This window comes from Akebia trifoliata, chromosome 8 (assembly GCF_017979445.1).
Source record: "Akebia trifoliata isolate Shusen 1 chromosome 8, ASM1797944v1, whole genome shotgun sequence".
NCBI lineage: Eukaryota > Viridiplantae > Streptophyta > Magnoliopsida > Ranunculales > Lardizabalaceae > Akebia > Akebia trifoliata.
In genome coordinates this window covers 44,107,348-44,133,498 of record NC_141382.1, presented here as the reverse complement: position 1 = coordinate 44,133,498, position 26,151 = coordinate 44,107,348, and the positions used below count along the sequence as shown (strand labels likewise).

The 26,151-nt window shown below is 34.9% G+C and overlaps 2 protein-coding genes across 2 annotated transcripts; both read right to left on the bottom strand.

The window, feature by feature from the left end:
* Positions 1 to 4,126: 4,126 nt before the first annotated feature.
* Positions 4,127 to 9,796, bottom strand: SQD1 (sulfoquinovosyldiacylglycerol 1). The gene is made up of 3 exons (XM_086452430.1): positions 9,638 to 9,796; positions 6,631 to 7,734; positions 4,127 to 4,763 (listed from the first exon to the last, which is right to left on the bottom strand). The coding sequence occupies exons 2-3, from the start codon at positions 7,672 to 7,674 to the stop codon at positions 4,362 to 4,364; spliced, it is 1,446 nt and encodes a 481-aa protein (XP_086308556.1). The 5' UTR covers positions 7,675 to 7,734; positions 9,638 to 9,796; the 3' UTR covers positions 4,127 to 4,361.
* A 3,653-nt stretch (positions 9,797 to 13,449) lies between these two features.
* On the bottom strand, positions 13,450 to 24,184 carry LOC147397035 (5'-adenylylsulfate reductase-like 5). Its single transcript, XM_086452429.1, has 4 exons — positions 23,876 to 24,184; positions 14,920 to 15,101; positions 14,423 to 14,547; positions 13,450 to 14,320 (listed from the first exon to the last, which is right to left on the bottom strand). Exons 1-4 carry the CDS (start codon positions 24,026 to 24,028, stop codon positions 13,893 to 13,895), a joined length of 888 nt encoding a protein of 295 aa, XP_086308555.1. The 5' UTR covers positions 24,029 to 24,184; the 3' UTR covers positions 13,450 to 13,892.
* Between the last annotated feature and the right edge of the window lie 1,967 nt (positions 24,185 to 26,151).

The following is a 26,151-nucleotide window of genomic DNA, read 5'->3' as shown; positions in this document are numbered from 1 at the left end:
TAGGATTTAAAAAGAAGGATATCAAAATGAAAGCAACCATCGAAAGGCATTTGGAGAGTCAGTGGAATGGGCAACCCAAAGCAATAACCACCCAACGACCTCAAAAGAAGGGTACTGTAGTAAAAGCCGCCACAATTGACAGTCATGAATATTGGCTGGGGCTCATGGTGGTGTATTATTACCCCATAGTGATGTTGCCTCGATTTTCCACACCACTAACTGAAAGCGCCCTCGATCCGCGGGGTGCGCGGATCCGCTTTTGACACTTGAGGTTTGGGAGTCGCCACCTAGTTGTTAAGGTCTAGGAACCAAACTGACTCTAAAAAAGGCAAACTAATCTACGAAAGAGAAAAAGAGTCCGGGGATCACGTTACGGGGTTGGAAGGTGTTAGGCACCAACCCCGCCCGGCCAAAGCCGGTCTCTACTAACTTTCCAAGTAAATCACATTGCTAAAAACCTAGATAGAAATAAAAATAATATAAAAAAAACTGATACCTTTCCAATAGCAAGGATTTTGCTCCCTCAGATCTGACAAAAAGAACTCCTTGTACTGTACTCCCTTGCTTCGTTCTGTCTCCGGATTTGACTTCGGATCTCCTAGATCAAGGTATCTCCTTGTTTTTGAATCTGAACTCTTCAAGTTTGTTGCGGATTTGGGGGTGTTTTTTGGAGGGATTTTAGGTGTTTTCTAGACTAAAATTGAAGGAGGGATGTTAGGTAAGGAGTTGGGGCTCCAAAACTAGGGTTTATGGGGGGCTAGGGCAGCTTCTAGACCTACTTCTCCTAGGGTTTATGATTTGATACGAAAATAGGGTGTGAGCACCTCTATTTATAGATATTTTTTTAGGGTTGATTTAGATAGAGTTAGTGTTCAATTAGAGATCTTTTAATTAGAGTTGTGTTTTACTTAAAATTGTTTTAGGTAGAATTGTGTTTTAATTAGAATTGTTTTAGGTAGAATTGTGTTTTAATTAGAATTGTTTTAGGTAGAATTGTTTTTAAGTTAGAACTCTATTAGATAGAGTTATTATTTAATTAGAATTCTATTATGACTTTTGGTCTTATTTGATTGACTTTTAATGTTTTGACTTTAGTCTTAATTGATTGACTTTTAATATTTTGACTTCAGTCTTGCTTAATTGACTTTAATTTTGACTTTAGTCTCACTTGATTGACTTTAATACCTTGACTTTAGTCTTGCTTGATTTACTTTTAATTTTTGGAGAACCCCCCTCCATTATTTCTTTAATTCTTTGGACCCCCAAATGGAGGGGTCCTTAAAGAAATATCCCACGAACCCTCAACAATTTTGCCTGAGAGTCCGATTAATCGATTTTTTTAGGTTCAAAATTTTAAATTAATTTCATTAATGTTTCACTTTAATTATTTAATGTTTTATTTATTAATTTCGAATTTTTTAATTATGAAAATTGTGAAATTACTGTTTTGCCCCGGAGAGGACTTTTCACGTTTTAAGTCGGTTTTTTAATGTTTTAGGATGTTTTAGAATCGATTTTTCGTAAGAAATTCAATGGAAATATTAGTTTGTGTCATTTATGAAATTTTTTGTGTGAAATGGTTGTGAACTTTATGAGGGGCATTTTCGTAATTTTGTCGAATTCTGTGAAAATTGGCTAAACGATTTATTTGATTTCGATTTATTATTTTATGTGTTTGAATGGGTTTTCCTAAGCGTAATGTAGGCTCTAGGGTTGTTTTGATGTTAGGGGTATTTTGGTAATTTGATAGTTTTTTAGTGATTTTTATCGTGAAGCTTCTTTTTGTCTGAAAAATGATGATTTCTATGTTTCTGGGGTTGTATTTTCCTAGCGTAGCGTTGTTTCTAAGGTTTTGTCAATTCGAGATACCTCATCCGGATTTCTGAAACACATCTGGTAACAAAATAAAGCAATAGAATACACATCCATCATTGGGAATCATTGCGATCGGGTTGACGAGTTGATTAATCAGGCGGATGCAAAAATGGGGTGTCTACACTAACATCAAAGTATTTTTGGTGTATTAGTTGGGTTCTATCATATGAAAAAGAGTCGTGTTTTTCTGACACAAGCCCTCAGACATGGCATGGGCTAAAACCATAGATTTTTCCCTCGAGATACACAACTATACATCTCCATAAATATGTGTATTTGTGTATCTTGAGAAAAACAATCTATGATTCTAACACATGCCATGTCATGAGGCGATGGGGGCGCATGTCAGGGGGGGGGGGTGCTAGAAAATCATTATTCTATGCAAAATGCTAAATTTACTTTGTTTGACATTGTATTCAACATTGTACTGATGTGGTACTGCACAAAAAGCCTTAGGCTTCTTTCCTCGTATCTCGAAGAAAGAAATCTATAGTTTTATGTGCATTGCCACGTCAACACAATGTCAATTTAAGTCATTATAGCATGACTCCAATCATATTAATGGTATTTTGGAGTATTAGTTGGGTTGGTATCAAAGGTGGATTTATAGTGGGGGTTGTGAGGGCACTTACCCCCACAAGAATTTTCAATGTCGATGGATTAGTGAGCTATTGCGACAGATTCTAACAACGGATAAAAAATTATGTCATTATTACCCTCACAAAAAAAAAATTCCCTCTTAGTTGCCCCCACAATTATTTTTTTTCACTCTTAGTTGTCACCACACAAAAATTTCTACTCTTGATTGTCCCCACATGGGCACAATCCTAGCTCCGCCCCTAGTTGGTATCATATTAATGATTTTGCACATGGAGATCTAAATATTTAAAATAAATAAATAATAAAATTTCTTGTTACTCCCTATAAAAAAAAATCTGAAAATTTATTTTAGGCTTATTCCTTGCCCCCCGCCTAGAGAATTAGAATTGAGGAGCACAACTCTTCAACGTATTCAACAAAACAAACTTTTTTTCAAGACTCAAGATATTTACCTCAAGCTTGGACCTCAAATCACACATCTTGATGTGAAAGTGAATAGGAACTGTAGAAAATTTCACTCGTATATCGAGAAAATCATCTATGGTTCCCATACACTTTCACGTCAAGGTGTTCATGTGAGGTCCAATCTTGAAGTCACTTTAGCATTAGTTTTAAAAAAAAAATGTGATAATTGAATGAGATAGAGAGGGGGGAGGGTGTAACTTGTGGTTTTTTTTTTTTTTTTTGAAAAGGTATAATATATTGATAAGGGCAAAATATACAAGGAGGTCGAGAAAGCCTCACGAGAAACAAAGAAAAGAAAATACAATCTTAGTGATGACATAGAGAGTGTCATCTAAATACAAAATCATCAAAAGAAATTCTCACAAACTCTATATTCTGTTTGGATCAAAGGTATAAACAACCCAAGATCTCCAATAAAGTCGCATAAAAACTATTATTCTTGTTATTAAACACTCTGTTATTCCTCTCTTTTCAAACCCCCCAAGCGATAGCCGAAGGAAGCATAGCCCACAGGATCCACTTTTTGGTATGAAAAGCATTACTTGTGATTTTAAAATGTGATTTTCATGGGAATTAGGAGGTAAGAGTTGTTTTGGTCTTTGTAATTTCAGGCAAAGTTGGGAAATACATCAGCTTCCAAGGTAGATGAAGCTTTGGCTTGTATGAATTTCAAACCTAGTTGATGTCGTGTGCCTTGGGTTTGTATCTTTTCTAGAAAGATTGACTGAGATTTTCCTTAGGTTTTGCAAAAATGATTTCAATAGAAAATTATGATTTTTAGGCATATAATTGCAAAAGAATTCAATTTCCCACCTAGACCAATTTTTCACCTTGACAGGGAAAAATCTTTTTCCAACCTGCTAGGAAATGTTTTTCCACCTCTTAATCGTTGTTATCTCAGGATTACCACCACCCCCATGGTTTAAAATGTCGTATCAGAATCATGTTTCGATCAAGGAAAAAAATAATACCATATACATTCCAAAATATTTCGACACAATCAAATACATTTACGAAATATTCAATGGCCAATGTATTCCAAGAACATTTGGATTCAATCAGATACATTTTTGAAATATTCAATGGCCTACTTGTTTGCTCATCGTTTTTTTTCAATGAATAATTACTTACAAAATTAATTAATATTTACTTCAATTTAAAACTTTATAATAAGCATTTGTCACACTGTTTGAAATCTGTATCTTCTTGTCTTGAATTGTACCCAAAAAGTACAATTATTGAATTATCATACAGCCATCAGATGTTTGATACAGACTGTTCTTCTCTACCTAAAGACTACTTCAAAGTTCAAACTGATACAAGAGGGAAAAAAACAATCAAGAAACTTATAAATAACAACAATAAAACCATTACCAACTTTCTCATTGACATCTTAATACATACTCTATTATTAATTCTGATTAGGCTGCAATAGTCTTTGGTTTCACCCCGATTTTCCTCCACGAAACACTGGGCATAATCTGTTTTGTGTCGACCCGATCCTTGAACTTGATGGTGAAATTTAACAATGAGTCAAGAAGAGAATCAGAAAGGAGGTGTGGTCTGAGCCCCAACTCGATGAGCTTAGTGTGCTTAGCATTGTAGTAGTGCTCCTCCGCTTCAACACGTGGGTTGGGCACCGATATGGTATGAACGTCCAATCCGAGCTTCTTGCCTGCTTTTGTGACAATGGAAGCAAGATCGTTGACAGAGAACTGCTCAGTGAACTGGTTGAAGACCCTGAACTCACCAGGTCGTGCTGGGTTTGCAATGGCGAGTTCAACACACTGAACTGTGTCTCTTATGTCGAGATACCCCCGCGTCTGAATTGTAAGAAGGAAATACAAAGGAGTCAAAAAAGGAAAGTAAAGCAAACTGTTTTCTTGAATAATAGAAGAGAAACCAACCTTGAATCCTCTAAAAACCAATAAATATGCATAGTGGAAGATGTACTTATTATTTAAAATCAGAGTAAAATTCAATCAAGTTCCCATAAAGTTAGATCGCTTCACAATGGGAAGATCAAACATCAAGATGAGCGGACTAGGAAGAAGCAATGAGATGGTTTGCTTTAGTTTGGAACAAGTTGCGATTCGGTTCTGGGTTAAGAAAATGGAGAAGCAATCAATTTTGTTTGGCTCTTAGTTCAAGGCTTCTATAGAACCAAATCCTTATGTAATAAATATATATACATAGTCACCAAAGTCGCCGATTTTTTTTAAAATCATGTTTAAATTGTGATTTTAAAGACTGGCGATAAAATCACAATTTTTTAAAAAAGCCGCGATTTAATCCCGACCTTTTGAAAAAGTTGTGAGTTAAACAAAAAATATATGATTCTTTTTTGCTAAGCAAGCTATTTTAAAAGGATTTTTCCAAAGACCATTTATTTTAAGTTAAAAATAAGATTTGATGATATAAATGATAACATCACTTAGTAGAAAAATATATATATTGTCTTAATACTATTTCGATTTTCTCTTGATTTTTTTCCAATTTTTTTCAACTTTTTCCCTTGCCGACTTATTCCCGAATCTCAACTTGGTGACTATATATATATAGGGGAATGCTAACGTCCAATACTTCATAGGGACATTAACATTGTCCAACACATTTTTTTTTCAATAATACCTCTTCTCATTTTGTCTTTTAGTAAAAAAGAAAAGGGTATGTTAGTTTTTTACACAATAAATGTTTGTTTACATAATAAATACCATGAGCATTTAAGTATTTTGAATTAAATATCTTTTTTTATAGTAAATGCTCAGACAATCAAGGCCAACAAAATAAATACATTTAACAATGACATAATAAATGTATTTATTGTGTAAAAGACTAATATGCCCTTGTCTTTTTCACTAAAAGACAAAACAAATAAGGGTATTATTGAAAAAAAAGTGTTGGACAATGCTAACGTCCCCATGAGGTCTTGGACGTTAACATTCCTCATATACATCTATATTTATATATATGGGGACGTTCGGCTCACAATCTTAGGTTCACAAAACGCTCACAAAAGCTTTGTCCTCTGTGGCTTAAAAGTTTCGATAAACAATCGACGGTTCACAATTCTAAAATCACTTTTGATGGACTTAGAAGTTTCAGATTCGGCTGATTTTTTATGAGGATGATGTCCTCACCATAGAGATCATCCTCACAAAAAATCAGCCCAATCCGAAATTTCTAAGCCACATAGGATAAACGTTTTGGCAGCATTTTGTGAATGTAAGATTGTGAGCTGAAGGCCACCCCATATATATATATATATATATATATATATATATATATTATATATATATATATATATATATAAATTTATTATGAATTATTTTAGGAGTTACAACGTAGACTAATGACTTTTTATAAATAGAATAATGATTTATTGTATGAAATTTTTGGTTTATTATATATTAGGTTTCTTCGTTAAAAATATGTTATTTCCAATTTATAGAATATTGGCAACCCATATAAAAAAAACCGACCTTAGTTCGGTTTCGTTTGGTTTGGTTTGGTTCTATTGGCATTTTGATTCGGTTCTGATTCTTATTTAGTGGAACCAACCTATGTCAATCTGGTTCCAATTTGGCCCCAAACCAAACCAAGTTGCACCCCTAATAGTAACATTTATCCTGATGCAGGAACATCGCAAAATCAAGGTAAGAAATTATTGGTTAGATACTCCAATCTTACCTGGCCTCCTTTGCCATATACTGTAAGTGGGTGTCCAACAGCGGCCTGAACACAAAACCTATTCAATGCCGTCCCAAACACTCCATCATAATCAAACCTATTGCAGAGCTCTTCATGCATCTCAGTCTCATCAGTCCTAACCCCATAAACCACTCCTTGGTTCAGATCAGTGGCTCTGATTCCCCAAGCTTTGCATGTAAATGCTATATTATTGGAATCATGGACCTTACTCAGGTGGTAGAACGAACTTGCTTGCTTTGGGTACGGCAATGTATCTGTTCTTCCGTTATGGGTAATCGTTATGTATCCCTCCTCAATGTCAATGTTGGGAGTTCCATATTCCCCCATCGTCCCAAGCTTCACTAAGTGGCACTCCTCTCTAAATTCCTTAATAGCAAACAGAACATTGAGTGTTCCAAGTACATTGTTCTTCTGTGTGAACAAAGCCCTAGAACGATCAATCATGGAGTAAGGAGCCGATCTTTGCTCACCAAAGTGGACAACAGAATCGGGCTCAAAGGATTTGAATGTCTCAGTTAGGAATTCAAAGTCACAGATGTCACCAATATAGAGTTGAATTGTTTTGCCAGTGAGAGATTTCCATCGACGGATGCGATCGTGGATGGAGGCAATGGGGGTAAGGGAGTCGAGACCAAGTTGGTGGTCGAAAAGGCGACGAACAAGGCTGTCAACAATGGCAACTTCGTAATTTTTGTTGGAGAGATGGAGGGCGGTGGCCCATCCACAATAGCCATCTCCACCAATGACCATGACTCTTTTTGGCTTTGATGGTTCGATGGGGTTGGGGTGAAACCCAGAGTTGGGTTGAGTGGCGGCATCACGACTTACGGGAAGTGTGGTTGCAAAGACAGTATAGCGTCTTAGAGGTCTCTCTCTATGTGAAACTAGCCTTTTCAGTGGAGATTTTGAAGTTTGCAAAATAAGAGTAGGATACAATGTGGAACATTGATTCAAAGGTCTAGAATAAGGTTTACCGCCAGTTAAAGGATTTGAAGAGCAAGACATTGAGAGTAATTGTGCCATTTTGATGGTACGCTCTACCTTTGTAGATCAGTGTGGTAGTCTTTTCTAAGAGGTGAACACCTGCAAAAAGAATTTGTATGATGTTAGTCATAGAATAGTTAAAATAGAGTTTCAAGAGATCTTTGAAAATTGTAGTTAACATTTTTCAAAGACGGAACTTCAAAATCCCAGCCAGGCCAGGTAAGTGAAGTAAGACAAGAAAAAGTGGAACTTTACCATCACAGCAGTCATATACACCCCCAAAAACTTGAAGAAGTGATCTACATTTTACCTAAAAATGTTCTCAGAAGGAAAGCAAGGTCGAAAGATGGTCAACGTCTATGGTATTCAACTTCTTATAAATAAAAAGTTGCTGCATACATCCTTGGTTAAGCACACAATGAAGTGAGTTGATCCCATGACCCTAGGTTCAAACCCCGTTGAACCCACTTTCATCTCCATTAACCACTAACCCCTTGCTTGCTTGGCAAAAAAAAAGTGATGACCAACAAGGAACAAAAGCAATACAATAAAAACAAGGGCAAAAAAAAAAAAAAATGATTTCTCTACTCAAGGAGTGGTTTTCTAGGCTTTTGTTTTTTTAATTTTTATTACAAAGATCTGTGCAATGAATTGAATCTGTTGTTTTTTAGTGTTTCTTGAGGACCTATTGGAAAAAATGATTAGCGGAAGAAAAAAAAACACAAGAAGGAAACTAGGGAGAACATTAGTACCCTGCTAAGAAATGAGAAATTTTTAAAACAGACTGGTTTGGAGGCACAAGGATGCACCATCATTTAATACTTAGAAACAATTAGAGATAACTATCACAACAGGCATCTATTGCATTGGAGCACCTACAAGATTGAAAAAAAAAAAAAGTGCCCGTCTAAATGGAGAAAAAGGACTAGAATTTTGGTGTTCATGACCTATCACAAATAAGCCATTAACATGGTTCATATACACAGGCTGTAAAAAATTCAACATCAAAATGCGCACAAAGTACTATTTAAAGTTTCTTTTCAAGAAAGAGGGTCAAAATAAAGTAACATTGAAAGTTTCTTTTTGAGGGAGTCAAAGACTAGAAGCTCATAAAGAAGGGAAAGAACGAACTAAAATCGACCATCACGCAAACCCTTGGTCTCTAAACATGTACATAGCCTACTGATAGTAAGCCAATTCATTCGTAGCATCTCATGGAAATTCTGATCGGATTCCTCATACATCCCTTCTGAATATCAAGGATCGCTCAACATCTCTATTCCTAACAGATGCCCCATCTACAAATGCCATTGATTCAATTGTGTCCATCATTACATAGGCTGTTGTTGCGACTGTCATGAAGACAACTATTTACCATAAAAGCTTGTAATTTGTCCCATAATCATAGCCCTTTAAAAAAGCCACCGGAGCCATGAAGAATTGTAACACATAAACATCAACATAACCCACAAACGAATTATAGCCAAGGATTGTTACAACATTACCAATTCTCAATAGATAGGAGCACTAAGTGTAATAAAATTAATAAATATAAGAACACTTGATAAGAGACATGGTGGAACACACTACCATTTTAATAAAATTTGCACAAAATATTTTCAGAAACACTTTGGTCTAGATTACAACAAGCTTAAATCTAAACAAAAAAATTTCAGAAATTTACAAAACTACACACAAGAAAGATGTAACAGAAACCAAATACAAGTTCCTTACTTTACTCCAAAACCATAATTTATGGATTTGGATTCAAACCCTGAAGCCAAGAACGAAGTAGCAAACATTAATGGCCAGAGTTACAAATAGATGGAAGCAACATGGACACATCTACAAGTTCCATTAAGGGGGAATCAAAATTATTGATACCTCAGCTAACCCATTTCTAATTAAGCCATAAAAATTCAAAATTTTCAAACAATAAGTTATGTAAGTTGTAACAAGAATCGATCTTATTTGAGAATCAATCTTGGAGAGAGAGTTTCACCTGACACGAAGGCTGGAAAATATGAAAATCGTCGAAAGTTTCCACCTGGTTCGCAAGTCCTTGGAGTAGAGAGCGAAAAGCGAAGAGCGGAGAGGATAGTACATTAGTACCATGGTTTTAAAACTCGTTTGAAGACCGAGATGACTCGGGCAAGTTCTCGGTCTCGCAGGTCACCAGGTGAGAGTGTCGATGTGAATCATTCATGACTCATCGCTTTGACTAGTCGGACATCACGGCTGAATCGTCCGTTATCTGGATATCTCGGCCGAGTCAATCTATTTTTGATTATTTATTAAAGAATTAAAAATAAATATTTAAATTAACTTTAATAAGACAAGTGGGACAACAGAATATCCAAGAGCATCAGAATCGGATTTAAAAACCATGGAGAGAGAGAGGGGTAAACTGTTGGGTCCGTCTCACTCAAATTGGCCCATTTGACTTCGGAAATGTGGTTTAAGTTCCCCTCATCAAACATTCTCACTAAAGATTATGGACCATAGCTCTTAATTTATTGTTTTTATATGTAGAGTTTGAATATGTAAATCTATGCAAGAAGCTATTAAAGGAACTCAATAGCATCAAAAGATTATACAAGAAATAGTCATGAGTCGATCAAGAGTTGCCAAGGCTCACATATCATGGTTCAAAAATTTGTGTCATTTCAGAATGTTTAACGAAACATTTCGATTTCAACCAAAACGTAGAACAAAACATTGAATATTTTCGATTATTAAGAAACATCTTATAAATCATTGGGATACCTCCCAATCTCGATGACTTGCTTGAGTTGTCTGGGCCTCATTCGAGATTAAAAATCTCATTTTAATTCAAAAATGGCTGCTCAAAATTCAAAGCATATCATATCGGGGGATTTTAAGATATGATCAAAAGGTAAGGTTGAGGTCATGTCTATATTTATTTATGAGTCGTCCTAAAGTGACTCCACAGGACATTGCGTTCGATAGTGAGCAAACGTGGAGATTTGCATAGAATCGTTGATGCTTTATTTATTTTTAGAGTCTTATATGTGACTAAGATAAATATTGCTAAAAGGGGAAGCTATGCGAACTATAGAAATTTTCTTAATTTCTTTGATGATATTCTTTTTCACAAATTAATCCCCAAAAGCATAAGTGCTTAGTGAGGAGAAATCATCTACATGGTCTCTAGGGGTAGGAAAACATCTATTACTTCAATCTTTAGTTGTTTTTGTTTCATCTTTTTTTTTTTTTTAATTTTAAAAGAGAGGTTATATTGGCATTGTTGACAATAAATTTTAACAAATTTACCTCGAAATTCGTGAAATATGATCGCAAATAATTTTATTGACTTTGATGAAAATGAGAGTACAAATCTCAATATTTTCATCTGATTAATAATCAAATACAAAATAGTAACGTATGTAGTTTTTCTTCTCTTCGGACTTCGCGCTTTTATCAACTGAGAAAATTGCTTGGACGGTGGCTTTACTTTGTGTTTGATCTTCTGTAGAGATTTTTGTAGATTTTCTTCTTTTCAAGCTTCGCGTTTTATTGACTAATAAGGATTTCTTAACTTTCGGATAAGGGCTTTATGATTGATCTTCTCTTTAATAAGAGTCCAGATTTCTAAAGAACTTTTGTTTTGTCTTTGAAGAAAAATTTGAAAGTTCCTTCTTCTCTAGAGGGAGAGCTTCTGTCTTTTAAGAGAGAAGGCATTTTTATTAAGGTTGTTTGATATTTCTTTTTAATTAATAATTCTCTCTCTCTCTCTCTCTCTCTCTCTCTCTCTCTCTCTCTATATATATATATATATATATATATATGTCCCGTTTAGCACCCTAAGATTTACCACACACTTTAACAAACGTGTTTTGTCTTACATGAGTTAGAAGTTTTGGAATGAGCTGATTTTTGGTGAGGATGATCTCTATGGTGAGGAGATCATCCTCACCAAAAATCAGCTCATTCCAAAACTTCTAACCCCATCAAAAATGATTTACAAAAAATGGACGGTCCACGATTTTTCAACGTGTAAACATGGAGCTAAACATTTCGGAATGGGTTGATTTTTGGAGAGGATGATCTTCTAATCATAGAGATCATCCTCACCAAAAATCAGCCCATTCCAAAACTTCTAACCCATGTAGGACAAAAAACATTTGTTAAAGTGTGGTAAAACTTAGGGTGCTGAACATTTCCCATATATATATATATATATATATGTATATATGGGTAGCGTTCAAGGGCAAACTTTTTGGCAAAACATTTTTCAAAACATAGGTTAGAGGTTTTTGAATGGGCTGATTTTTGGTGAGGATGATCTCTACAGTGAGTAGATCATCCTCACCAAAAATCAGCCCATTCCAAAACTTCTAACCCATGTTTACAAGTTGAAAAATCGTGGACCGTCCATTTTTTGTAAACTATTTTTTATGTGTTAGAAGTTTTGGAATGAGCTGATTTTTGGTGAGGATGATCTCCTCACTGTAGAGATCATCCTCACCAAAAATCAGCTCATTCCAAAACTTCTAACTCATGTTTTGAAAAATGTTTTGCCAAAAAGTTTGCTAAAAAGTTTGCCATTGAATGCCCCCCTATATATATATATATATATATATATATATATATATATATATATATATAGTTACTTGAGGATGATACTTGGAATGATCTAGAAATTATCAGAAATCCAAAATTAGTTAATCAAAGAATGGAGGACAAATAGATTTTCTAATTTTAGAAATTCCAATGATATCGAGAAATTGGTGCTCGTGAACTCCATGTTGTCCTTAAGGTATAAGTCACCCCTACTCCGACCTCGGCCAAGGTGTTAGTTATAGGTTCTCATTAAAACTCTAGGAACCAGAACCATTAGGTTCTATCCAATGGGTAACTACAGGTATCAAGAACCGATTTATTGTCATTTCTTTCAATACTATTGATGATTTAAGGTATTTTTTTTTATTTCAAAAATAAATACATGTTATATAAAATTCTTCAATTTTTCGTATAAATTATCGATTGAAACGTAACATGAGTTATTCTTTTAAAAAATTATTACTTTTAACAAAGATAAATTTTTATTTTTGAAAAAAACAATTAATATGTATCTTAAGTATAACATATTATAACTAAGTTAACAATTTTGTTGATAATATGTTAATTTTTTTAGAATGATTTAAAATACTTTTTTTTGTCATTCAATTCTTGAGAATCGAAATGGATGGATACCCATGATTTTTGGTAGTTCTGATTCTGATTCCATATTTTTTTTAAACCGAACCGGATTAGACCCATTGACACCCCTAGGTAGCAGTGAACTGTTTTGAGCTATTTATGATAGGGGCGAAATTAGTTTCTCATGAAAATCAATTTTTGAAGTAAATAGGATCTCATGAAAATGATTTTCTACAAGAAAACCATTTGAACTGAAGCAAATATTTTTCTGCCTTGATGAATAAACTGTGGCCTTTGAGAAAATGATATAATTTTAAAATAATTGATTTTTTTATAAATATTTTAATAAAATTGATATGACATGAAGAATAAAAAATATGTATTTAAGTTTTCAGACCACCGATTCAACAGAGAAATTGAAATTGGAAAATACAACCAATGTGTATAATGGGTCTTAGTTCTAGGTGGACATATACCCTAACCAGTCTAGGAGTAATTGTTGGCATTATTATGTCAACGTATTGGATCAGACCCAAAATCCAACCAAATAAACTTTGATCTGGATCGAATATTTAGGTTCCAATAGGGATCCTATCTAATAAGGTTCTAATCCAACAATCTATTGGATCAACCATGCCCCAGACCGAAGGATCAGTACATAAATTACATAACATATTTATTAGTATATGAATTCTATTTAGGTTTTGTATAGAATATTAGGTTTTAACCAATCCAGAGTCAATCCAATTGTTATTGGATCGGGTTTGGATCCTTATATTGAAATATGATAAAAACCTGATCCGAAAAGAGACCTGTCTATATTTTATCATATTGATCCAAGTCCGGTCCAATCCATATTGGATTGGTACCAGATCTACTCCAAACCAATCTAGACCTGATCCATTGACAGTCCTAATTATCATCATCCCCTAAGCATAGGTGGGACAAAAACAAAGAGAAGACACCACACCAACCCTTTTCAGCACCACATCAGTCTTCTTCTACAATTCTATTCACAACTTAAGAAGCTCTCTTCTTCCCTCTCAAGTCTGTATTGTAGCTCGTTTGAGATATCAACCGGAATTTTGACATGGTTACGAATCCTCTGCAGTGGATGGCCTTGCTAAAGATGACTCACCCAAGGACACAGAGGCGAGCGAAGATGCCCAGACCCGAGCATTCTTGGCTCCCTTTTGGAAGTTTCTCGTCCTGCATAATCTCATCTTGCCCCACATCCTCTTCACATCGATCATGTGGAATAAACGACCCAACAGCAGACTCACCTCTCCAAATATCCCCAAGTTCAGGTGTGGAACATATGAGATCCAAATAGCTTTGAAGCGAGATAACATCCCAGGGAAGAAGTACACAAATGCCCTCACACATAGGAAGAATATTGAGAAGACTAAATAGGGCTCCCTCGCTAATGCCTCCTTTGGTGAAGTCCCATTCAACGGATGAAGAAGGGTTTTCTTACTACTACTGGGTTGATCCTTGCCAAAATATTGAACTGGCCCAAGTCCTGATATGAGAACGTTAGATAAGAAATCCAATTTCATAGCTAAACCAAGTAGGATAAAAAATTAAATCTATTCCTCTTTTGGGTCTAGGGAAAACAACCAACCTGTTATTCTTTTATAGAAGTGTGCAAGAGAATCAAGATCTTTTGGACCATAATACTGCACCTTTTCTGTCGTGTTCACTATCAATATAGAGGGCAAGGAATGAATTCCATATCTTGAAAATATGCTGTAAATATGACACAATTACAAGCGAGTAAGAACAGATTTTTTTTCATAACGTCAATCGAAATAAATAAATAGGATGCAAATAAGAACATTAAGTGCCAGGAAAAGAAGTAGCCCTTTGCCTCTAATATGAGTAACGTCGGCATGGATTAAAATAAACTTGCAAGCCCAGAAGAGCTCCTAAATCGAAAACTGATTTAATTGGATGGTCCCAACAGTCCAAGATCCAATCTATAGCATTCTTTTGTACAAGCATCATTGTTTATGAAAGATCCAATAGTATAGATTGGATGGTTAGGATCATCTACTAGGGCTAGTGTATGTTCTAGAAAACCACGATTATGGCCAGTAGTGATGGTAAGCAAGCTCCCACCTTGGCAGGGCTAAAGATTGTTCAACAGCCAAGTGTCTGATTTGAGGAAACAATGAACTGAGAGTGTCAAAGGTAGATCGTGCGCCAAGCGAAAATGGACACCAGGAAGCATAGAAGAGCACGGCAGTATACACATTCCTCTGAGCAGTGCTAAGAAATCTGTTAAGGGATTCTCCATCCACCTTTAAAGAGGAAAATAAGTGGTGTTAAAAATCTTCACTGTGTGCTCCATAATCAGGAAGCCATGTACAAAATGTCAATCTTCATGTCTAGGTCAACATAGACCCAATGCTTTCTTTTTCAATAAATATTGAAACAAATGACAGATTATTTTGAGCTAATATGTTGCAAATGCAATCTCTGAACTAAAAGGAAATACGGATCATCATTGAAGCCTCATCCCCAAAAATTTGGGTTCGCTGAAAGAGAGTCCTGCTCCTTCATTCAATTCTGTGAAAAGCAAAAAAGATGATAACAAACATGTTGATATTCTAAAAGCAATACAAAATGCTAAACCAGGCCTTAGGTGCAGATGTAAAGGTGAAATCTGGACTTGAACACCCCTACATTTCATGATAACAAGCCAAAAAAACCATTCTCCGACCTAGAAGACCCTCTTAAACAGCGTTTAACACACTTCAACCTTACCCTTAATTGTCAAACAAGCATTTAACAATTTTTCAAAAATGGAAGAAACAACACCAAATATATAATCTCACTACTATTAACATCACAGAACCTTGTCTAGCTATAGACATCACCTATCCAACAAGTCAATTCCCACTACATAACTAAGATATTTTTGCTATCACATTGGAATCATTTTCTAGAGACCAAGGTACTCTCGACCCAATAAAATGCATTTCACAGAGTAAATGTCTAACATGAACGAAGGCACTTAAGTCCAAGGGTGGAGTCAGGATTTTCAGCCAGTGGGGGCTAAATGCTAACAATGGTTGATGGATAGTCTTGGTTTCCTTTTATGCCAATGTTAAACTCGTCACTGTTAGTCGCAAAACAATGGATTTTTAACAAGTCGAACCTTGAAATATGAGAACGATTCGTCATTCAAAGACTACTCAATATTTAGGTAGATTGGCTATCAACATGGGTATTTAATACTAATTGCTGTAGCATTTTATTTTTTTTTTTGGAGGGAGGGGGGGGGGGGGGAATTATCAAAAAAAAAAAAAAAAAAACCCATGATTCTAGTCCCCCCACCCAAAAAAAAAAAAAAAAAAAAAGTAACGTGAATAAATATTTATCAAAATGGTAACAATTTTGTGAAAATTAAGGTTAGGAACCTGAAGCGCCACTTGAAGTGACGTTTTTTCTTGTCTAATGACCATACTACCTTTTACCATTTTATTTTATTTATAAAAAAAAACACTATTCTAAAGGTCATTTTTTTTTTTGTAAGAAAAAAAAATTCAAAAATGATCAAAATCTTATAATATAAAAGAAAAAAATTCAAAGACTTACCTTGGTAACGGATTTGTAAGTTCAAAAGGAGGAAGGACGTGGAATTCGAAATCAATTAAAAAACCATTTAGAGTAGCATTTTTTCCTTTTTTTTTAAAACGACAATTAGAATGGCGTTTTTTGTATTAAAAAAATAGCAAAGGGCAGTATGATCTTTAAACGAGAAAAATGCAACTTCAAGTGTCCTTTCTTTAAAAACGCCACTTGTGGCATTTTGGGTTCCTATCCCTAATTTTCACAAAATTATACATTTTTTATAAATATTTATTTTCACGGGGGTTTTCTTGGATAATTTCTCTTTTTTAGTATTTAAGTATATAGTGACAAAAAAAATATCATCCTAACTTATATTTTATTTTTAAAAAAATTAATGTTTGATAAATCTATGCATTTTGGTCTATATAGAGGCGAAGAAAACGTCTCTCTAAACCTTATTTCTTGCATAGAGTGGAACTTCAATTAATTTTTCTTTTTTGAGAGATTTAGCGAACATACCTCATTGTTACATTTTTATTACAAAAACTCCTTTGCAGTTCTATCGACTCCAAAGGAACCTTGCTTTATATAGCTTGTTACCCTACAAACCTTGGAGTAAGACCGACGTCATTTTAAAAGATTAAATATTTTTAATACTCTCAGTTCTTTAAATCAAATACCTATTATATCCTCTCTCCCCTCTTAACATCTATTCTCTCCCAAAAATATGAATCAAACCCTCAAAAAAAAAAAAATTTATCTTTTAAAAAATAAATAAATTGAGTATTATCATGAAATCTAGAAGGTTGTGGCGTTGGATCACCGATATGGCCATCTGGGTCCAATGCTGATTTTGGGGGAGATAATCAATGTTAAGAGGAGAGAAAGGATATATTAGGGGTATTTGATTGAAAGAGGTATAATAGGTATTTAATGTTTTAAAAGAATGTGGGTCTTACTTCAAGGTTTGTTGGGTAACAAACTTTGATAAAGTAAGGTTCCCCTGGAGTTGTCAGAACTTGACAACTTCAAGGGTTTTTTTTATAATAAAAATACAACAGATCTGCCAGTAAATCTCTCTTCTTTTTTCAAACTTCAATAGGCTATAACCCCTAATCTCCCCTATGGGGCTTTGCCACTGCTTAAATCATAGTATTGCCCTTCACCAAGGTGAAACAACTCAGCATGAGCATCATGCATGCAACATGAGATACATAATCTATTATATCCTAAACTCGAACTCATGTCCAAGAGATCACTCCATCTTGAGCACAAAGAAGTGGCATGAGTAATTTGACAAGGACACTTTCGTCACCTTAAAAAATATGTAACCATCCACATGATGCCTCGATCTCTTGAGGGCTTGCATAAACTTGACTCCAACCTCAATAATATCAATGCACACAGTCCTTTGTATTCCACCTAGAATGTTGGCTGCATGGTAGTGAACATTTACAACAACCAGGGGCAACTTTTATTTTAATAGGTGAAAGAAAAATTATATTAAAAAAGGGAGGTCGAGGCGACAAGCCTGAAGTACAAGAGGATAAAAAACACTTAAGAAACAACCAAGTTACACAGCCTTTCCCATCTTAGAATAAAATCTTCAAAGAAGACATCCCTAAATTCCTAAAACAGTTTACACCAAAAAATATCAAGCCAAGAATTGAGATGATGAGATCCTTAATAGGCAGCTCTTCCTCCTAAAAAATTTATCTATTTCTCTCTTTCCAAATACCCCAACAAACCAAAGGCAAAAAAGTCCACAAGATACGCTTAATGTTTGAGAAGACAAATCCCCAAGGCAGCCAAGACTCAAAAAGAACTTGCATCGATGAAGGAAAACAGCCCACCAAGCTGAAAAGAACAAGGAAATGAGACCACAACTGAAGGGTTAATGAGCACTGGATGCGAATGTGGTCAATTGATTCATTATTTCTCTTACACAAATGGAAAAAAATTGTCGCCAACACTCCTTTTTAATAATATGATCCATTGTAGGCAACATTCCTAACATACAACCCAAATGAAATTCGAAACATTGTAAAGCACTTCAACGCCCCAAACTGAAGAAGTAGGAAAAGAATTGGCTCAGCAAAGGATCTCAGCAAGGTGCATAGAGCACATTGAGAACCTTCCATCCCTTGACCCTTCCCAAAGCCACCAATCTTCGGAATCGAGAGGCAATAGTGTCAAATCGATGGCATCTAATAAATGCCCCAAACTCCCCACTTCCCAATCATTAAATGCTCTTTTGAAACCAAAGTCTCATGATCTAGCATTCCTTACGTTCATGAAGAAGAAATGTGCTTACCTTCCTTCAAAGATATCAAATATAACTTTGGAAATTGCTCCTTAAGTGTGGAAGTCGGACCTAGGGGTGGCAACAGGTCGTGTCATGTCATGTTCGTGTTGTATTGAGGTATGGGTATTATGAAATTTTTTTTTTTATCAATAAAGATAAGTTTATTGAAAAAAGAGAAATGAGGGGGTCGAGGTGACCAACCCAAGAAACAAAGCAAAACGACAAGAACAGAAAAACACAACAAGGAAGAAAAAACAACAAACAAACAAGTGGAAGACGAGCTACTCTCAAGCCAACGAACAAACCCTATCCCATCTCACGAGAAAATCTTCAAAGAAAACCCCTTTAAATTCTTTATAGAGTTTGCTCCAAAAATACAAGAGCTCCAAAATAGAAAGGACTAATCCTTCCGTTGAAGAAACTTTCCCCTCAAAGATGTACCGATTGCGCTCTGTCCAGATACCCCAACAAATAGCAAATAGAGTCAAGAACCAAAGAATCCGTTTCGAAGCCGAAAATGAAACTCCCTATGTCAACCACGATTCCAAAGCCGACTTTACTGAGTAAGGAAAACAACCCACTACCCCAAATAAAGACAAAAAGTGCGACCACATGTGATATGCCACTCAGCAATGAATGAATAAGTGATCCGCCGATTCCGCCTGACTTTTGCACAAGCAACAATGGTTTGGGGAGATAAAGCCTCTTCTAATCAACTGGTCTAAAGTTGCGAGTCTCCCTAACGCCACCAACCAGATGAAAACCGATATCTTGGGCAGTATCTTCCCACCCCAGACAAAAGCATGAGGGAAAACCGCTTTACTACTTGGAACAATGCTATCGTACATGGATTTAACCATGAATTTCTCGTCCCGAGTTCCTACCCACAATCTCTTGTCTTCTAAGAAATTCTGCACATAGTTATTCTCCACCTTAAGAATCAGTCTCCCTAGTCTATCCACCTCCCAATCATTAAAATTTCTTCTAAACCCAAAGTCCCAGTTCAGCGTGTCATTTTCTAAACTCTTGAATGTAGTTACAACTTGATCTTTTTTCAGGGATAAGTCAAAGAGGTCTGGAAAAGAGTCATTGAGTGGACCGTTCCCACAACACCAGTCTTCCCAGAATCTCACCTTAGTCCACTCCCAACTTTGCATTTTACTCTACTCTTAAACGCCGTCGATCTTCTAAGGGTATTATGAAAATTTACCCAACCCATTTAATAATCGTGTCAAAAACTTAAACCCAAACCCAACTCATTCATTAAATAGATAACCTGACCTGACCCATATAACCTATTCAGTAAAATTATAATCTTATGTGAAAAAAATAAGTTTCATTTCCACCACACAAAAAAGAAATTCCAACGTTCTTAGAATTGTCCTCTACATCCTTATGGCATCGGGTCATGTTTTTGGATACCACAAGATACTGAAGTTAGGAAACTTTCCTTACTAACTTAGTAAGGAAAGTGTTTTTCTTTCACAAACTAAAAACTTAACCCTTAGTTATTTGAAAAATATCTTAAAACACCCTCTAAATTTTACAAAAAAATTAAAATAAGTGTATTATGAAAAAAAAAAACTAGTAAAAATGGGTAACTTTAAAAATCTTAAATAATTGTTGATATTTGAGATATCTCCATACATTTCATGATTTAAAACGACACGTTAATGACACAATAATTAAAACGGATTAAGCGGGTTGACGTCCTTAACCTAAACATGACCCATTTAATAATTGTACTAGACGTGTCATGACTATTATGACCCATTAACACAATTCGAAAATGACACGAAATTAGTGGGTTTGGGTTATAACAGTGTCGACCCATCTAACACAATTATTAAATGGGTCGGATCTAGGTTAGGGACGTCAACCCGTTTTGATACGTTTAGTTATGTTGTCATTAATGCGTTGTTTTAAATCAAGAAACATGAAATATGTCAAATATCAACAATTATTTAAAGATTTTTTTAATTACCCATTTTTTGCTAGAATTTCGTAAAACTTTTTCATAATACATTTTTTCAAATTTTATAAAATATAGAGGATGTTTTAAGATATTTTTCAAATAATTAATAGTTAAGCTTTTAGTTTGGAATAGAAAAAACACTTTCCTTACTAGGTAATTAATCTATTTATATTTTTTTAATCTGAGTTTTTTATTGAAATCTAGAGGCTTGTAGTGTTTGATTCCCAACATAGTGATTCAAATGCACAAAACGACCCTTAGTAAGGTTTTAAATCTTTCTAAGTAAAGCTAGTATGATTCATATGATAATGAAAAATGATTTCCTTACTAAGTAAGGACAGGATGTTTTTTTATTATTATTATTGTTTTTATAGGTAGAGATATGTAGTTTTTGCCAGGCTATGGACACATTTTCTTTTTCTTCTTTTCTCGTCCCTTTAATTGGTTGTGATCGATTTTTGGTGATGAAACTTAGTTTATGTTTTTTGATACTTAATTTATGTTGGTAGATATTGGTTTATAGTCGTGTGCCTTTACTTTTAGTAACAACATTTTATTTTTTATAGTGGAAATGGAACTTATTTTTTCTAATTAGGATAAAAATTTTATTAAACAGGTTAGGTTACATGGATCGGGTCAAGTTACCTATTTAATAAATGTGTCGAGTTTGGGTTTGAGTTTCTTACGCGATTATTAAATGAGTCCAGTTTGGGTTTGATAAATTTTCATAATACCCTTCGAGTCATTTTTGACTTGACCCAAACCCACTAATTGGAGTCGTTGTCAAGTCATGTTCGCAGATCATATTAAAATTACACCCCTCCCCCCACAACTACTATCCTCCCAAAATCGAATTTTATTCTCTCCCCAGTTTGAACTTTACTTTCTTCTGAAAATTAGGCAATCGTCTAAGAATACCTTTCCAACCCCCACACCTATAGACACTCGTCATCGGCCCGCTCTCCCACCCATGCTTCTGGATGCCAAACTTATTATCATATTGTCTTCCTCACTGAACCTCCATAACCATTTCGCTAAAAGAGCCAAATTCATTACATTGAAGCTTTTAGTCCCCATGCCACCTTGACTCTTTGGCAAGCAAGTTATGTGCCAACCAACCAAAAGAAATCATGATCTAACTTGATCAACTTGCATTTCACACTTAAAGGATGAGAATTTTCTTCAAGTGGTCTCAAAGTTTTGTCCTAAGCCCACAATCATGAAGCACTTGTAGAAACTTCTATGGTAGAGCATGAGCGAATCGCTCCTTGCTGATCAATTTCTTCTGATACAAATTGTTTTAGTCTAGGAAACAAATGAATTATGAGACTTGAAAAAACTAAAGTTGCAAGATAATTTGAAGAAGTCATGACTCTTTGGCAAGTAAGTCATGTGTCAACCAACCAGAAGAAGTCATGATATAACTTGATCAGCTTGCATTTCACACTCAGAGGGTGAGAATTTTCTTCAAGTGGTCTTAAAGTTTGTCCTAAACCCACAATCATGAGGCATTTCTAGAAATTTCTATGGTAGGGTATGCATGAATCGCTCCTTGTTGATCAATTTTTTCTAATACAAATTGTTTTAGTCTAGAAAACAAATGAATAATGAGACTTGAAAAAACTAAAGCTGCAAGATAATTTGAAGAAACTTGCAACATAACTTAGAGGTCATCAACCAACTATTGAGTCTTTGATTTCCTATCTTGATCATCTTCATGAAGCTCACCAAAATTGAATTCTCTCTCAATTATCTTCTTTTTCTGCATATCAAGGCCCCATTTCCATATAGAAGTAGATGAAACAAGTACTCGGATCCATATCTTCGAGATTGTTTATCCTGAGATGCACACATCAGTGATATTACATGCAGGATTACACTAGATTTCATCACCTCAGGAAACCAAGCATAAACTTTGAGTACGAAATAACTCAAAATCTGCCCAAATATAATTTTCATACAGCTTATAGCCCCACAATGTAATGTCAGCCCACAGGTACACCTCAAATTCATTAACAATATTAGCCCAAGATATGAATCTATGTAATTAATCACCAACCCAAGCATCAAGTGCCTATACATATTTAAATGCTTGGTACTAATCATTTATTGGGTTGACCATCTGTATAGTTTGAACTCTATAATCTCATGACAGGATTCTATTAGATCACAAACCTTTTAATTGTCCAAATTACTCTTAAGCCTTTACTCCTGCTGAACATGAAATGAGGATAGCATCTCATTAAGAACATAGTCACCAAATTCTCCGACTAATTTGAAAAGGTCGCGATTAAATCATGACTTTTTTCCTTGACTGATTTAATCATGACTTTTTCAATAAATCAAGACTTTTCCCAATTTTAATGAATTTTTCGAAATTTTCCCTTGCTGACTTATTACCAAATCCCGACTTGGTGACTATGGTTACGAATCTTCCAATAAGCCTCCCATCAAATATTCTTACCCACCAACTCATATTCTAACAGGGCTAGGCCATCAAGTAACCCCATAGAAATTTGTTACATTGCTCATGGAAATTCAAAATTGTCGGACTATTTAAATTGGCCATCATGTAACCCAAAAATTCACAATTTGACATTTCTTTGTCTGTTGGGACTCCACAAGAGTTCTAATCTGACCTTCTAGAATAAGAAAAACACAATATTCTCACCTTGACTAATATTAAAGACAACGCAATAGAATAATTCTTAAGGTCTGGGAGTCACAAATCTGAATAATTACGGAAATATGAATTAACAAAACTCTCACAAACAAAAACCCTAAAACATAATAAAATCAATCAACCAACACACTTTATTCTGATTATCTATCAAACCATGAATTCCAGCACAAAACATAAAAACCCTAATTCAAAACATTAACAAGGGGATGAGGGATTTCCAAAAAATCCAACCTATATAACCTATTAACTAAATACGAATTAAAAATCGAAACTTTTCACTTTCCAAACTAAAAAATAAAATAATTGGACACAAATTAGACTCCACCAAAAAATGGGAAATCACATTTCAACAAAAACCATAATTGGACCTTGATTAAAATCGAAATGAAAGAAATACAGACCAAATTTCGTGACCAAAACATAATTTCCAAAAGAACCCATTAAGAAAAACAAGTAAATCGAATCAAAGATCTAAATAGAAACTCATGAAATTAATAATAAAAAAATAGGATAATATGGAGTGAGAAATAAGTACCTCAATAGGTGAAGGTGGGGCGACCGAGAGAGGGCATTGGGATTGTATACTGTTGAGGAAGATAATAGATTGATGAGGGCATAGATAAGGAATTGATGAGACGAATCGAAGAGAAGAGACGAAGATTAAACATATAAAGAGAAGCGATGCCATGGATGATCTCAGAGAGAGAGAGAGAGAGAGAGTCTTTTATTATTGGTTCTTCTCTCTTTCTGGATTGGCTGAACCGAAGTCAGACACCTCTCTCCTACCAAACCTGCTTTCGTAACTCTCATTCATTATTTCATGAACAAATCGACATCATATCTGGGAAATAATCAGAAAATGCCAGATATAATCAGAAAATGTCTTTCTGTCGCCAATTACCAAACTATCCTTCATCTCGAGACAATTTAACTCATGGTTTCAAAATTCGTCCGAGACCGAGTTGACGCGGGATAACTATTCCGGTTTCGGAAGAGATTGGGTGAGAGTCGCACTGACTAGTCCAAAATACGAGATGACTCGTTTTGGATTTTAAAAATCTGATGAGTTCAGGAAAATTCATCCGGTTCAATTGGATAGTATTTATTAGAATAATGCCGAAGTGACCTCAAGCATGAACCTCATATCCAACTTCTTGACGTGAAAGTGAATAACGATCATAAATGCTTGTTCACTTGTATGTCAATGAAAAGTATATATGGTTTCTATCTACTTTCATGTCATGAAATGCAATATAAGATTTCAATTTGAGGTCACTCCAGCACGACTCTTTTTTATATAAACTAGAATTTGCCAATAAGTGAAAGAAGAGGAAAAATAATATATAAAATTGAAGAGGGTATTCTTGAAAAGAGAACATAGAATACGCTAAGAAAGATCACAAAGTTTGAGGGTATTCAACCTGAAGGGTTGGCTCAATGGCAATTTTAAATCCAATACACATGAGAGTTTCGTGAACGTCTGTAGGTCAAGTGTTCCATACACAGTATGAGAGATAGCTCCTCGAGGCCACCCGCAAGGGTGTACCCTTATTTACTTGGTACGTGTGATGTGTGGGCGTTGCACATGCCCAAGGGAGGGACCTATATACCTTGATCCAAGCCTTGGTTCACCCAATCCCACTAGTCAAACGTAAGTTTGGATACCCTTATTCATAAAATAAAAACAAAATTAGAGGGTAATTTGGAGAGTACAGAAGCAATAAAGTTGATAGTTATCCTCAATCTAAACCCCTTTTTGAAAAGGTGAGAAACATTAAGAAGATAGCCATTGTGTTTTATTATAAGATTTAAATGCTAGGAAAATGTTCGATTATGAGTCTTTTGAAAATATGAACCAAATCCTAATAGTGAATATTGTTCGACACATTTTAGGTTAAATACAAATTTAAGATCCAATTCTATCTTGTAAGTTTCTACCATGATATGATCTAGAGCTAAATATCTTCCTCTTGTTGCTTGGATTTCATTGGCCAACTTGATTGTTTGGTTTGGTTTTTTGTCATCCCAAATCTTTTTTTTTGGAAAGTGTTTCAGATCAAACCTTGCCTTTTAAATTAAACTATTTGCCCTTCTAGTAAATCGTTAATGTTGTGTTTGGATTGAGAACAAATGGAGAGAAGAGAGGAGAAAATATATGAGTTTCTCTCCATTTCTCTTGTTTGGATTGTTAAGCGGGGAGAGAGAAAAAAAAAAGATGAGTTTTCTTTCTCTCCAAAAGTGGAGAGAATAGGAAAGAGACCTCTAGATCTTTTTTATGATATTTTAAAATTCCTAAGTTATCCCAAGTTCTCTCTTGTCAATCCAAACATGGTGGAGAGAAACATTGTAATTTAAAACAAGATAAATTTCCATGCTCAAATCTCAATGATGATCTCTCTTTCTGATCTAGGCAAAGACTCTCCAACAATCAAGTTAACAAGAATAATCAATGGTGAGTTAGAAAGTGAATCAAAATTTGATATAAGAATCATAATAGTAGCTAAAATATTGATCATGTGCAGATTTCTTTTACTAAGATTTGCACGTAATCCTTTGTTATTTCTACCATATTTCCTTAACTCTAGGGATCACTCAGACTTATTTAGCCGAGATATCTAACATTGCCATGAGTCACTCTAGACGAATCCTATTTTGAACTCAAGGGATTTGGCACGGGGTCGATCTCGATTAGAATTACTCATCTATAGAGTGAGCTTCACTAGCTTTTAATATACTACACATGTTAGTTTAACCCACCTTTCTTATGCGTTAATGGTAACATGATCGTCTTCTATTGATCCACAACATCAG

Excerpts from the sequence above, each read along its gene's own strand:
- SQD1 (XM_086452430.1), bottom strand. The coding sequence starts at position 7,674 with ATGGCACAATTACTCTCAATGTCTTGCTCTTCAAATCCTTTAACTGGC. Across the intron at positions 4,764-6,630 it reads TATATGGCAAAGGAGGCCAG|ACGCGGGGGTATCTCGACAT; the intron begins GTAAGATTGGAG and ends CTTACAATTCAG.
- LOC147397035 (XM_086452429.1), bottom strand. The coding sequence starts at position 24,028 with ATGGCATCGCTTCTCTTTATATGTTTAATCTTCGTCTCTTCTCTTCGA. Across the intron at positions 14,548-14,919 it reads CAATCTTTAGCCCTGCCAAG|CATATTTTCAAGATATGGAA; the intron begins GTGGGAGCTTGC and ends TCATATTTACAG. Across the intron at positions 14,321-14,422 it reads CTTCTATAAAAGAATAACAG|GACTTGGGCCAGTTCAATAT; the intron begins GTTGGTTGTTTT and ends TTCTCATATCAG.